Genomic DNA, 15,946 nt, shown 5'->3' with positions numbered 1-15,946 from the left:
AAAAAAGTTACTGTTCTAAAATAACTGTAAAGCACTAGTACAATTCAAGTTAATATAAAAGTACAGTACAGTAATGTACTACAAAACTAACCAGCATAGTTGTTCGAAGATCAAACTTATGGAAGAATTGGGTAATAAATATGTGCATCTCCAGTACATTCGTAACGTCCTTTCTCTCAACATCCCTGAGCACATCAATGAACCATTCAAACTGACGATGTGTCGGACAGATCCAGAGGAAGTATACCTGTAACGAAATTTTATTGATTATTGTGCCTTTATTGTTGTGTCATTGTGGATGTTTATAGTAACAACTGTCATTTTAGTTACAATTTGATTAACCTCTTACTGGTGAATACATGAATGATTAACCTTCTCTTGCTAGTGAACACAGAGGAATGACTAACCACCCCTTACTGGTTAACACACAGGGAAGATTAACCTTCTCTTACTGGTGAACACAGAAGAATGATTAAGCTTCTCTTACTGGTGAACACAGAAGATAGATTAAGCCTCTCTTACTGGTGAACTCAGAAGAATGATTAAGCTTCTCTTACTGGTGAACACAGGAGAAAGATTAACCTTCTCTTGCTGGTGAACACAGAGGAAAGATTAACTTTCTCTTACTGGTGAACACAGAAGAATGATTGTGTACAAAGAAGAGCGATTAACCTTCTCTTACTGGTGAATAAAGAAGAATGATTAACCTTCTGTTACTGGTGAACACAGAATGATTAACCCTCTCTTACTGGTGAACACAGAAGAATGATTAAACCCTCTCTTACTGGTGAGAACAGAAGATTCAAAAACACATCCCTACCTTTTTACAAGCCACTCCAGAGTAGCGGTTGGTAGAGGTACCGAAGACCAAGTCGTTGAGAATGGAGGCGTATGGAGTGACACCAATACCACCGCCCACCATCACAGCAACTTCAAACTTGTACCAATCCTGGTTTCCGCCACCGAAGGGTCCCTCTAGACGAATCTGAGGAAAGACCAGACCGTGACAATTTCTTTGACAAATACATGGCATTAACATATGGATTTGTCTTCAAGTGAACTGGAGCTGCAGAATATTCTCCGCAACATTTTACATCAAAATACTGTTTCAAAATTCCTCTTTTCAAAACAGGTCTTAATAAAAAATAACAACGATTATTCCATAAGAGAATCATCTTCAGCCATAAACATTTGTTGACCTTACCCTTGGTGGATTATCTTCATCATGGACGTAGTTGTGTGGGTCGAAGAATTTCCTGAGTTTCCAGGTCCATGGTCCTTGCGCCTTGATGTGACACGACAAGTAGTTCTCGTGGGGCGCCGACGTGAGAGTGAAGGAATGGTATTCTGATTGTCTGAAAGCAGTGCATGACAAACGCACCCACTGGCCACTCAAGTACTTGAAGTTAGGTGGTCTGATTAACAAGTAAAAACAAACAAACTTAGTTAAAATGATCAATCGCTGTCTTCTGTAGTTCAAATCAATAAGCAGGGGATTTCAAAATGGTTGGAAACTGTTTTCTAAAATGCAACTAATACAAAGTAAAGAACTTTACCTGGCCAAGGTCTGATTAACAAATAAAATACAAACTTGGTTAAAACGATCAAATGATCACTGAGTGTTTTCTAATTCAAAAGAAGAAAAAAATTTCAAAATGCTTGAAAACTATTCTCCAAAATGCACCTGATGCAAAGAAAATTACTTTACCTGTCCATGGTCTGATTAACAAGTAAAAAAACAAACTCTGTTGAAAAGATCAATAACTTTTTTTGTAATTCAAATAAAGAAATATGTGACTTCACAAAGGCTGAGAACGATTCTCCAAACTGCACCTGATACAAAGAAACGAGCTTTACCTGTAGTACTTTATTTTAACAACGTCCGAAGGGAGTAGTTCCGTTTCGATGATATCCAGTTCCATGTACCGAGTGCGGAGGCTTATAATTTTATCCAGTGTGTAGACGATGCCAGGTCCAATGAAGAATATCCAGAACCTGAACAGATGAGTAAAGTTACACTACACGTTCTGAATTCAAGCCATTTCCTACGTATGTTACATATTTTAATCTGATTTGTTCTGAGGCACTTTTTACTAGGTACGTATGTGATTTTAATAACCACAATGCCCTCTTAACTTCACGATTTCTTCGCACTTTTTGGATACGCTTGTCACTGCAAAGCCTTAGATCCAAACGCAAGAATATCAAGTAACTCTGAAGCCTGTAGCAGGATCTGAACTCGCATACAGCGTGTCAGAAAAAAAACGAGGTCACGTTTCCAACCTGACCTCGAGAAGTTAAGACGCCACTGTGGTTACTACAATTAACAGGGATATTAACAGCAATACATATGTCATTAACACATTATAAGGCTAACCTGGGAGATCCTGTCAGTCTTGCCAAACCATGCATGAGACTCAGTATGTACAACACGACGTAGAGTTGATGAGTGGCCCAGAAGAATTTGTAGGCCTTCCGACGGATCATAGGGGTGAGCAAAAATGAAAATGATGCACATGACGATGAACAGGAGAACTCCCGTCACGCCTGGAAAGAAAGGCTGGATTGTACTCGACAGTAAAAGTCTTTAAGGGGGATGTGTTGTTAATGTTACGTAAAAACGAGAGAATAAACAAGTAATCATAAATATGTAGTATATAAAGTGAAACAAATTTAATGACGAAACGTAAGCTTACAGCATTATTATTATTATTATTATTATTATTATTATAAGAAACCCTAGCTTGAGAAACATACTGCTGTTGCAGCCCAGTATGGAGAAAATCGAGAAGTAAACATTACAGTGTAAAATAAAAGCCACAATATATAAAATCTAAAAATCGTGAACTATGAAGGAAAACTAATTTACAATATATATATATATATATATATATATATATATATATATATATATATATATATATATATATATATATATATATATATATATATATGTTACATTTAAATAACTATTCTCTGTAATCCAAGTATTCAACGAAACTGTTTACGATCAACAAACAAATACAAAAATCATGAACAATCTCACGCCAGGCATCACACGCCTCACCGAATACCAGAGCGTATTGCAAAACTGCATCAATGGCCAGAGTCCTAACGTACCTGTAATCGTCTGGAAGAGCCAGTAGCCCACGGTAGGCTTTTGATCTGACGAAAAGGAGATTTCCTGCGTCAGGCACCTGAGGTTCTCGACGGGCTGTGTTGAAACGTGGTAGAAATTGACTAGATGCCCAATCGAGTGGAGGATACTGAAGAAGAGTGCGGTGCAAGCGACGATCTTGTGGAACTGCGTGAGAGGAACATGGATACATTATTATTATTATTTAGAAGATGAACCCTACCCATACGGAACAAGCCCACCAAAGGGGCCACTGGCTTGAAAATAAGTAATTAATTTACTTATTTATTATTATTAATATTTCTTTGATGAACCCTATCCATATGGAACAAGCCCACCACAGGGGCCTTTGTCTTGAAATTATATAATTACTATTATTATTATTATTAGAAGATGAACTCTATCCATGGAACAAGCCCACCAAAGGGGCCATTGACTTGAAATTTATTAATTTATTATTATTATTATTATCATTTAGATGAACCATATCCATATGGAACAACCCCACCACAGGGGCCATTGACTTGAAATGTTGTTATTGTTATTATTATTATTACTATTACTCAGAAGATGAACCCTATTCATAAGGAACAAGCCCACCAAAGGAGCCACTGGCTTGAAATTCAAGCCTCCAAAGAATATGGTGCTCATTAGGAAGTAAGAGAAGATAAAGGGAAATACGGTTAGATACCACATAGCAATCCTATTTTACTCTTATTGACGTATCTAAGACTTATTGTTGTCTAAACTGGGTCACCATCTCCCAAATTTACACTATTTAGGTTGTGTTCGTTTATTGATATTTGACATGGCTAACTCTGGTATAATATTTGAGTTGTGTTCATTTATAGGTTTTTTGACTAGGCTAACTCTGCCGCCAGTGTCCAGCTTTCGTGTTTATTCATTAATAAAACGTTCTCTCTCTCTTAGGAAGTGAGTTAACTTCTTTTTTTTTTGGGGGGGGGGTGTCAGCCCCTGTTGTTCCATTTGTAGTTTTCTATCAAGCCTTAGTAATTACAATCATACAGTCACCCAGTCCTGGTAACAACTGCATCAAAGCTACACGTTTCTCAGATTTTATGTGGTTTACAGTATGTCCTTGAGAGCAAGAGCCCGTGCTGACGCAAGGTCAGCTTAATCTAAAAAAATAATAATAATTCTTTACAAGCAGGAATATAACATTGAAACTTTACAGAACGATGAAATTATAAATACAGTGCTACGAGGAAACTGCTCCCTTGCTAGTGATGTAAAAACAAAAACGGCGATTCTTTGCAAATATCAAAATAACACTAGACGCTTCCAAACGCCTGAAATTATACAGTACATGACTGAGGAAACCACTTCCTCGCTACTAACCGGAATGTGAGAATCTAACGGGATGTACTGCTGCATACTGAAGTCCTTCATCTTCGTCATGAGATTCCTGGACATGGTGAGCAGGAGGAGGGAGTAGCAGAAGGAGAGGGAGGCGGCCGCGCCCCTGGTGATGGCGATGCCCACGCCCATGATGTGCCTCAGGTCAGTGTGCTCAGCCATGAAGGAATAATCTGCCGGTGAAAGCATTGGCGTTAGGCGGTTGTGGACTTAAGTATGTTTCGGTTGCGCTGTTGGGTTGCGACATCAAGAAATAGAATAGTGATGATTGGTGTTTTGCCTGGTAGTCTATGCTACAATCAGGAACGAATTATTAGTGGTCCAAGAAGCCATTTACTATGGTAATGACAGACTTTAACACCAATAAAATAACTAGATTAATAAGAAAAACATTAATAAAAGAAGATGAACCTTAACGAAACCATAAACATTACACTAGTCGGTATTATTTACTCCAATAATCTGTTAGAAGACAGGAAAATTAGGGAGTGACAGATTGATGTAATACAATCCGTCCCTATTCTTGAGGCAAAAAAAAAAAAAATTATATTTACTCCAATAATCAGTTAGAAGACAGGAAAATTAGGGAGTGACAGATTGATGTAATACAATCCGTCCCTATTCTTGAGGCAAAAAAAAAAAAATTAATATATATGTATACACACACACACACACACACATATATATATATATATATATATATATATATATGTATATATATATATATATATAAATATATATATATATATATATATATATATATATATATATATAATATATATATATATATATATATATATATATATATATATATATATATATATATATATATATATATTACTGCTTCTCTGACAAACAAACCACAACAATAAACATTCCTTGAATCTGGAAGACAGTCCCTATTCTTAAAAAAAAAAAAAAATACTGCTTCTCCGACGACCAAACCACAATCATAAACATTCCTCGAATCTGGGTGACTTACGGATGAACCTTTCGCAGAAGAGGGCGATGGTGATGACGTAGAAGACGAACAGGTAGAAGACGTTCTGCCTGTTCTCCTCCAGGAAGGTGGCCAGGGAGTCGTACTTCTTGAGCATCCAGTGACGATTTCGGTCCTTGATCTCGGAAATGTGGAAGCTCGCAATTCTGTATACACGCGGAGGAAGGAGAGAGCTCGTCAATTATGTTTCTTTCTACGTTTTCAAGCTTACAAAGTCATTTAGTTTACGGTATACATTTTTTAACAATTTATAGTAAGGATTTTATATAACTCTAAAAAACCAAAAAATGCGAGAGCTCGTCAATATGTTTCTTTCTACGATTTCAACCTTACAAAATCATTTAGTTTTCGGCAAACATTTTTTAACAATGTTTAAGGATTTTCTATAACTAAAAAAATTACCGGATCTTTCCTAGATAGTGACCCCCAACAAAGTTCGGGGGTCGTTATCTACGACTAATATTTCTTGGGGTCATTATCTTTATGATATTTACAGTCTTTGTTTATGTTTTTACGGTCATCTCCCCGACGGGCTTGTACTAAACACGCCGCAAAGGTGGTGGATGCATATCGGGTTAAAACTCTTTTGGGGGGTCACTGTCTAAGAAAGATCCAAATTACCTTTTTATTTGGTGACGAATTCATGCAAAATTTTGTCACGAGGGATAATAATGCATTTGTATATTCATGTATACCGTACACAACGTATTTTAAAGATTCTTCATGCTGAGAACACTGCAAAGATAGCATGTTTGACCTTTGTTGACTTGATTTTCTAATCTAGGTCTATGTTTACACACACACACACACACACACACACACACACACACACACACATGCATTTGTAATTTCGGAATTCTAATGCCATCGCTTTTAAAGATCTCAGTCCCTGATGAAAAGCCGGATTAGGGAGATATTTTTGTGGTATGCATCCTCTCAACAACAGTGACTTGAGTCCTTCAGTGCAGGGCCTTGAACTTAATGAGTCAAAAGCAAGCAAAGTTTTCTCCCCTTGCAAAGCATAACAAGACCACTCTGTATGTAAATGCAACTCGCGTTGGTCTCAGCAACGTTTCCTATTAATTCAGTTTTCAATCAACCAGCAGGTGGTAAACATCACGGTGCAACGTAAGTAAGCACCAAAGTCTCATAAAACAGCGCTATTTACTGATGCGTAGAATCAAGGTTGATACGGACCTTGCGCAGAATACGAGAGAAAGCGAAAGTGCCCCCACTGACAACAGCAGTTTCTCGCACTAGCGAAGAATGACGAAAGTAGCCCCTCAAGCATTCGGGACCGCATCATCAACTCGGGCGAAAGGTACCCAGCAATTATGCAAATCGTGACGCATAGGGAAAAGAAGAAATTCTACCCCACACAGACACTATCTGCTCGAACACCCCCCTGCCTAAACCTCTCCCACCCTACCCCATGCCCTCACGCTTTTAAAAAGTTCACGAGGAACGTGACTTGTAAACATAGGCCCTACGAACCGAGGGCGGTTAAAAAAGTGTGATGACTGTGAGAAATGGGTAGGACGCCGATGATGGCGTTTACGTCCGTGGAGAATGACGCTGTGACGTTAAGTTTTTCTTTAAACGTAAATTAACAATTTGCGTGAATTTGGAAAAAAAAGACATTCTTCCTTAGTTAAGAATAAGTTAGAAAAATTATTAAACAAAATTTTTACATCACCTCGATTAAAATATATAGACGAGTTTTAACTTTGAGGAAATTTCACCTAAACTTAAATAACAAAAACGGTGCGAAAAGCAGGATTAATAATTATGATAATAGGTAAACGTACAGCAACTAGGGCATTCACTAGTGAAGCCATCCATATCCACTATATATTAAAACAATAAAAAAAAGCGATGCTGAACCGTTCTGATCTGTTGGTCTCCTTGAACCTTTACAATAAAAAGCAAAACTTTGTACGGGATAACTATTTCGAAGACAGTCTTGAGAGAGAGAGAGAGAGAGAGAGAGAGAGAGAGAGAGAGAGAGAGAGAGAGAGAGAGAGAGAGAGAGAGAGAGAGAGAGAGGCAATAAAAGATCAATTAATTTATTTTTTTCTTCGGCAGTTTCAAGTTCAAAGGACCCGTCTGTCATGCCTTAAATTTTTTCCTGGGTCACGCATGACCACGAGACCAAACCAGCACGTTTTTTTTTTTCTTTATCTGCACGATGTACCCTAGAACACAATCACTCCCAACATGACTCCAGGTACTCCAACATCACTCCAGGTACTCCAACATGACTCCAGGTACTCCAACATGACTCCAGGTACTCCAACATCATTCCAGGTACTCCAACATCATTCCAGGTACTCCAACATCACTTCGGGTACTCCAACATCACTCCAGGTACTCCAACATCACTCCAGGTACTCCAACATGACTCCAGGTACTCCAACATGACTCCAGGTACTCCAACATCATTCCAGGTACTCCAACATCATTCCAGGTACTCCAACATCATTCCAGGTACTCCAACATCACTCCAGGTACTACATCATCACTCCAGGTACTCCAAATGACTCCAGGTACTCCAACATCACTCCAGGTACTCCAACATCACTCCAGGTACTCCAAATGACTCCAGGTACTCCACTAGAATACAATAACATCTTCAGGAAAGACTCGATCTCACGAAATAGCTTCTTCGAGAAAAGATGGGCTTTTGAATGGCCTAAATACCACAGCACTTACGGTAAAGTAATCATGGAAATTAGTAGTCAAATCTGACCTAACTTGCGAGGTATATAAGCCGACTTTTGCAAAGAGTATACCTTACCATTAAATACTAATACGTTCCATCACCACATTAAAAAAATATTCTCGTAACTTGCATTATAACTCCGCATGCAAACACAAGCTAAATTCAACTTACCTTTGAAGGTTCTTTACACCATTAAGCAGCGCATTTGATTATTATTTGTGCATAATGAATCACTGGTTAAGCCATTTTTCATTACAACAGATGTGCAATGCATAATCACAATTGTTAAAAGAAGCCTCAGCCACCAACAGCTTTTTCAGAATGCGTGGAGAAGTTACTAACATCGAAGACAGTAGAGAAATAAATCTATAAATACGACACTGGTGGAATGGAGATGACAACATGCCCACAAAGAAAATTCAGAAGAATTTTTCTCTATTCTTAAAAATTCTCAAGGACTCGATGCAAAAGGACCACAACCTTTCACGTTACGTTAGCGATGACTGAAATCTAAAGCATATCACTAAGCTGCCAATTCACGAATCCGGGAATATTCTGTCATGGCAAGTAAAAAGTTGATTTAACTAAAGCCATTCATTAAGTCTACACTGAGTTAAACTTTTCAAAAGTAAAATCGACTCTAATTTAGTTCTGTGAAGATGTGCATGCAAAAGGAAGGTATTAAATAAAAAAAGGAAGTATCTCCACATTCAATCACTGTCTTTTCGTGTTTCAGGTCTTAAACAATATAAGAGAAAGAGAGAGGAGAGAGGTGCTTCAATAACAGAGGTAAATAATACCTCCTTGTTTTGCTGTTATGTGCCGTCAGTAGCGTCAGCAGACAACGATGAAAGCGGCATCGGATAGTGTCATCAGCAACAGCGGCGGTGTCAGCGTGGAGTCAGCAGCAGGGGATGTGTTAGTAGTAGTAGTAGTGGTAAATAGCAGTCAGCAGCGATGTCACAAAGCAGCAGTGGACAAGCGATTCAGTTAAATGGGATTAGAGTGTTAGTTGGTATGCTACGGGATTCAATACTTGATTAATAAGGAGATGGTTGTTAGCAATTCTTAAGTAAAAAATGTTATCTGTGGGGACACTCAGAATGCTAACTTCAACTAAAATGTTTTTGGATGAGAATAATTCATGGGAGATTTCTTTAAATCTCTGTAGAATCGGCGAATATGCAAAGAGATAATCACAAATTGCTTATTAAAAATCACAAATGTCGATGGACGCGAATTTACAGAAAACTGTTTTCAAAACATAATATTAACATAGCTTGATGTCTTGGAATTTGAATTACACTGTTATATAGTTGTAAAATTTGAACAGTTTTGAAACTCGTCAAAAATCATTTGAACAGTTTTGAAACTCGTCAAAAATCATTTGGACAGTTTTGAAACTCGTCAAAAATCAGTTGAACAGTTTGGAACTTGTGAAAAATCATTTGAACAGTTTTGAAACTTGTCAAAAATCATTTGAACAGTTCTGAAACTTGTAAAAAATCATTTGAACAGTTTCGAAACTTGTAAAAATTCATCTCAAAAGCTTACTCGCTTCGTACGAGTCTTTGTAAAACAAAACAAACATATTGGAAAATACTGAAAAGCAAAGCACCTTTTCCAAAATATGAACCTGTCCCCCCAAACAACAATCTTACTATTCATATCAACATATGTCATTTCTAGTTTTACAGAATTATCGTACTTGTTAAGCTGTGCTACATTACACATTACATTACACATGCATCACAATTCTGGAATTTACTTTACTAAGACAAAGCTAACTTTATATTAGTTTTATATTAGTGAGCACTCAAGAGAAACGGAAAATAAAGAGTAAATATAAAGACAAATAAAGAAAATTTACTTAATTTTCTTTTCATAATTATAAAATTTACTATATGACCAAGAATAGAGAGAGAGAGAGAGAGAGAGAGAGAGAGAGAGAGAGAGAGAGAGAGAGAGAGAGAGAGAGAGAGAGAGAGACCCACGGTTTTAATAATTGTGAAACTAGAGACAATACAAAACGCCAATAATTGACGCCATGTATAAACACTTGAGAATAAAAATAAAAAACTTTCGCTGAAAAGATACAAAAGATATAAAATACTAGGAAGACGTAAAAAAAAAATATAGATGGTAGGAAGCCACAACTACCTTGTAATATGCAAGGGAATTCATAAACTCCATCCATAGAATTGGCCAGAGGCATTCGTAGTAAGCGAACGACCGGAGAAGTTTATCGTAAATGCTTCGACGAGCATCCAACGCAGGCAAAAGGAACCGTATTTATCATGCCTGATGCAATAACATCAATCAACACTACATTTGCACGCAAAGGGAAACCAAGTAATTTGAGACTTCCTTCAGGAGAGAGAGAGAGAGAGAGAGAGAGAGAGAGAGAGAGAGAGAGAGAGAGAGAGAGAGAGAGAGAGAGAGAGAGATCACACATTAAAGCAAATAGTTTGAGACTTCTTCCGAGAGAGAGAGAGAGAGAGAGAGAGAGAGAGAGAGAGAGAGAGAGAGAGAGAGAGAGAGAGAGAGAGAGAGAGAGCATACGCACATATTAAAGGCAAACCAAATAGTTTGAGACTTCCTTCAAAAAGAGAGAGAGAGAGAGAGAGAGAGAGAGAGAGAGAGAGAGAGAGAGAGAGAGAGAGAGAGCAATCCACAGCATCTACCACTTGAATACAACTCCTCCCAACATCACAGCCTAACGAGGCCACTTCTCACCGTCTCCTTACGACGGAGGGCTATTACAGATTATGGTCATCCCATTTTACATGAAGGATTTCTCTCCCTCGTTTCTACTGAGGAATAATATTGAGGAGAGGAATAATGTGGGGCTTCGAGAGGAAGAGAGAAGCGATACAAGAATAGATTAAGGGGATTACCGTTGGGAAGATATTCACATGGAAAATACAGATTAAGACAAAAAGGAAATTTTAGTGAATTTGGGGGCTTCGACTGAAAGAAAGAAGAGATACAAGAGTCGATTAAGGGGATTACTTAGGGAAAATATTCGTAGGGAAAATATTCGTAGGGAAAATATTCGTAGGGAAAATATTCATAAGGAAAATATTCACAGGGAAAATACAGATTAAGACCAAAAGGAAATTTAAGTGAAATTTTGGGCTTCTTCGAGAGGAAGATAGAAAGAGATACAAGAATAATTTAAGAAAATTACTGTAAGGAAAATATTCACGGGGAAAAATAAAGGAGTTGGAGAACAAAAGGAAATGAAATGAAATGACGATGAATGATGAAATAGTGGAAAACTGGAAACAGGGAAAAAAATGCAACTTCATCATCGCCAACTCCTGGAACTGAATGGTTACAAATTTCTGATTTCCACTGGAATACAAATAAAGATAAAAAAATGAATAAAAATGAAAACTCAAATAAAGGAAAAAATTGAAGCAAGATGAACAATGTGAAATTAAATCTGATACTACTGTTTTTATGATCTTATTTTTATACATATCAAAATTCTCATCAGTGTCATGTACTTAAATCACCAGAAAGTGAGACAATACGATATACTGATAAACGTATCAGAATGGTAATTCCGTAAGATAGGAAACTTTTCCAAGTATTTTTATTTTGCCTCTGGAGGAAATCATATTAGGAGACATGAGTTGCTTAAATATCTCGAGCATGTGAAGCTAAGGTAAAGATATAATTTGCCAGAATGCAAGATGCAATTCATGGCAATTTTTTTGTTTTTGTTTTTTTAAATGCGTGCGCACTCCCTTACTGGAATTTCAAAGGATTTCATTATTTTTGCGTCATTAATTCCAGCCAGAGAGAGAGAGAGAGAGAGAGAGAGAGAGAGAGAGAGAGAGAGAGAGAGAGACCTTGGCCTACTTTTTCCTCAGTTAGTTCACCCTTATGGCTCTGCCGTCTGTCTGGTTGTTCCTCCCTCCTCTGCCTCCGCCTCCTGATCCTCCTCCTCCTCCTCCAGCAATTTACTCTGCCGCCTCCTTTCATCCCAGTTCTTCCGTCCCGTCGCGAAATTGATATCGGCACCAGCCTACTACCCTTAGGGACCGGTAGACAAAAAAAAAAAGCCGGCCTCCTACAACTTATCGAAAGGCAATCTTTATCCTGCGACATAGCAAAATGTCTAGACACACGTTAAAAAAAAAAAAAAACAGTTTTTCCATTGTTTAATTCCGTCTCAGTAACCCCATGGTAACTTACAGTACAAGCTTATATTTAACTATCATTTGAGTAATTCCGTTTCTGGAATCCTGTGGAATCGTTCATGTAAAATATACAACCTCCTTCACATTTTTATAGGAAGCCCCAACAATTTCTCTACTTCCACGCAGGCTAAGTTTCCTAAAGTATCTGAAGTTTGAAGTGTATCGGACCAAGAGGAGAAATCAGAAAATATCAAAGTATTCTTAATATAAAAGTATTCTCTTACTTAACGACAGCGAAACCCAGCAACGGTGTGCCTCATCGAATGGAAATACCAAACCAAATTCGGATGCTTTCCGCCCTCTAATGACACACTGACGCCCTCTGGAGCTTATACTGAGGGACGTGGTGATGGATCCTTAAGATACTTAACTCCCCCCCACAGCCCCTCTCCTAAGGACATTTTAAAATGCTACGCTAAAATGCTAATGACCATCGCGTATGACTGAGGTGCGCCGATGGACCCTACGGGGAGCTGTGACGTCATCGGGAAGATGGCATTGTGGGAGGATGGTAAGTCAAAATGGCGGGCTTGAAGAATGACGGGTACGGCAGAGGCTTCATTAAAGGTCAAGCGAAGTACGAAGGAAATGGAAAATTATGGGGAAAGGTGTAGCTACGTGAAAATTAGATAAAAATAGAAATACGACGGTGGCAACTTTTGAGGTACTTGGAAACTGTTATTCTTATGAAGTTTTGAATCAAGAAATTATGTAAATGAGGTCGATGAACATATGGGTAGGGTATAGAGCCTCAATGTAATTTTACTCTCAACATATTGAGTACAGCCAAGTTAACATTACAGTTCATGGCAGAGGAATTTGTCAAATTTACTAGAAACCTACAATGAATCGGAAAATAGGAAGTCCAGTTAAGAAAACTGAGAGAGAGAGAGAGAGAGAGAGAGAGAGAGAGAGAGAGAGAGAGAGAGAGAGAGAGAGAGAGAGAGAGAGAGACTCACTTGAGTGCTTACACTACATTATGCAACGTCTACTTAATAAGTTTACAATATAAATTTAAACGAACATGAAGCTTTCATTTTTAAAAAAAGTTAGTGAAGAACATGCAGTGCCAATTCGTCGAAACTCTTTTATTAAAGAATCATCTACTTTGTTAAGCCACAATGGAATCAGCAGGATAGACAGATTACTCTACTAATCCTGAGAATCAGCACGTGAAAAAAAAAGGTCGGTCGAACTACCTGGCGACGTTCGTGGACGTGTCCAAGAAGTTCTGCTTGGCGCCCTTGCAGTCGAGGCCGATGGCGATGAAGTCGCCCTTGTACTCTCGCATCATCTGCTTGAAGTCATCGTAGGTCAGGGAGTCTTTGTAAGTGAGGCCGGAGGAGGTGAACATTCCGTCGATCAGTTCTTCCACCTGTTCGTGGGGAGAATCGTGTTATTTCTTGGAGAGTATTAATGCTATAAATGTCCATTATTTTTCGTTCTCAGGTTTGAAAATATGAAGCCTGTTATTACCACTGTACACGAATATTTGCTCAGTTCAATAACCAGTACATTTAACACTAAAGGTAAACACGAATAAGTATTGTTATATCAATAGAAAGCTAATAATAATAATAATAATAATAATAATAATAATAATAATAATAATAATCATCTTACCTCTTCGTCACTGACGGTGTTGGTCTTCGCTATCTCGACGAGAGATCTCATCATCTCCGACAGCTCCGTCTTGTCGATGACGCCGTTGCGGTCGTTGTCGCACATGTCGAAGATGATCCTCAACTTATCATCGGTGGTGCCCTTGCTGAAGAGGACAACCGTATCCAAGAACTCCTGGAAGGATATCCTACCGTCCCCGTCCTTGTCGACGATGTTGAACATCCTCTTCACGAAGATTTCGTCGGCCTTCATGCCCAGCGCCCCCGCGAACTCCTTCTTGGACAGCGAGGTCCTCATGACCATCCTGACGTCGCTGGCGGCGTCCTCGAGCTTCAGCTTCTCCTCGGGCCTCAGGCCGAAGGTGAGTTCGTAAGCCTCCCGGAAGAAGTGCTCGAGGCGTTTCTGCCTTCGCTCTTTCGTCTCGGCGTTCGCCAGCATCTCCTCCTTGTTGGTGTGTTCCTTACGGATCTCCTTCTTGATGGACTGCATAAACTGCTCCAGTTTGTGGATGAATTTGCGCCTGGCGGCCTCCGTGTCGAATTCCAGGACGAGGTCGTGGTCCACGTTGGGTCGGATCAGGACCATCGGTTTCCGACGGATGTCCTGGGTCAGTTCGACCGTGAGGACGTCTAGGTTGGCGAGCGACAGGCGACGCATCTTTTCGCCTTTTCTGTTGACGGTGCAGATCTCCTGGTTCGGGCCGAATTTGACCTTCACGATACGTTTGTGGTTCTGAAACATCGACGTTTTGATTAAGTGATACTGCTAGGACCTGATAATAATAATAATAATAATAATAATAATAATAATAATAATAATAATAATATCACTGACATTTTGGTTAAGTGATACCGCTAGAACCTAATAATAATAATAATTATAATAACACTTGCCACCAGTTGAATCATTAAACAAAATAAATTTTGAAAGTATTCTGTCCACAATCACCTGCACAATAAGTAAAGGTCCAATGTTCACCATTTTACAGGCGCGCAATTTTAACTTAAAAAGAACCATCTGCCCATTTTATTGGATTTAAGCTGCCAAGCCAAGCACTGGGGCACTTTCGACCATTCAGCGCTTACGAAGGTGGAAAGAAAGAGTTGGAGAGGTTGAACAGCAAGATAGAGATATCCAGAAAATAAAGAAAATGGAGTAAAAGGATCTAAAAGTGGAAGTGGGAGGAAACCCCACAGTAACACTAAGAAGTTAACAGTTAGTGGTGTTGGACAGCAAGCTGAACGCTATAAAAGTGGATGCAGCTAGGGGCCGATGGGACGCTGCAAACATCCTTTAGCAACGCCTGCAGTGCACCATGTGAGTGAATCATATGCTAAACTATTAGGATGTGTATCAGTAACAAGGTCTTGCTAACTTCTATATAATGTAAACACTGTTTAGCAATGCCTGCAGTGCACCACGCAAGCGAATCATATGCTAAACTATTAGGACGTGTATCAGTAACAGGGTCTTGATAACTTCTATATTCTGCAAACACCGCTTAGCAATGCCTGCAGTGTACCACGCAAGCGAATCATATGAATCATATGCCAAACTATTAGGACGTACATCAGTGACAGGGTCCTTCTTACCTGGTGAAGCCATTCCTTGACCATCATCTTATCGACACTCTTCCCATTGTTGTTCTCTTCCTGCTTGGTCTTGAAGTCCCTCCTCTTCGAATTCTGGAATTTGACCGTGGCGTAACCCGCGCCTGCGCAGATCAAGGGGACAGCCACTAACAGAATGCAAGAGTAGATGTACGTCACTTCCGATCCCTGCAAAGGCAAAAGGGTAGGAGACGTTAGGTTCACTGTCAAAGAAATGGGACGTACCAGGTACAACAGACTTGGGTCACCAATCGTCAGAAACGCAAA

The 15,946-nt window shown here is 38.9% G+C and overlaps 1 protein-coding gene across 1 annotated transcript in view; it reads right to left on the bottom strand.

The window, feature by feature from the left end:
- LOC136855521 (dual oxidase-like) overlaps positions 1-15,946 on the bottom strand; it is a 163,056-nt gene that overhangs the window by 1,482 nt on the left and 145,628 nt on the right. The window contains 12 exon segments of the mRNA XM_067132636.1: positions 92-247; positions 821-985; positions 1,205-1,415; positions 1,858-1,995; positions 2,378-2,490; positions 2,492-2,547; positions 3,121-3,304; positions 4,496-4,686; positions 5,496-5,659; positions 13,646-13,821; positions 14,070-14,801; positions 15,662-15,847. Coding sequence (XP_066988737.1) covers positions 92-247; positions 821-985; positions 1,205-1,415; positions 1,858-1,995; positions 2,378-2,490; positions 2,492-2,547; positions 3,121-3,304; positions 4,496-4,686; positions 5,496-5,659; positions 13,646-13,821; positions 14,070-14,801; positions 15,662-15,847 — 2,472 coding nt within the window.

Source organism: Macrobrachium rosenbergii, chromosome 31 (assembly GCF_040412425.1).
Source record: "Macrobrachium rosenbergii isolate ZJJX-2024 chromosome 31, ASM4041242v1, whole genome shotgun sequence".
Taxonomy (NCBI): domain Eukaryota; kingdom Metazoa; phylum Arthropoda; class Malacostraca; order Decapoda; family Palaemonidae; genus Macrobrachium; species Macrobrachium rosenbergii.
Note: the sequence above shows the minus strand (reverse complement) of the source record. Positions and strands in the feature narration are given on the sequence as shown.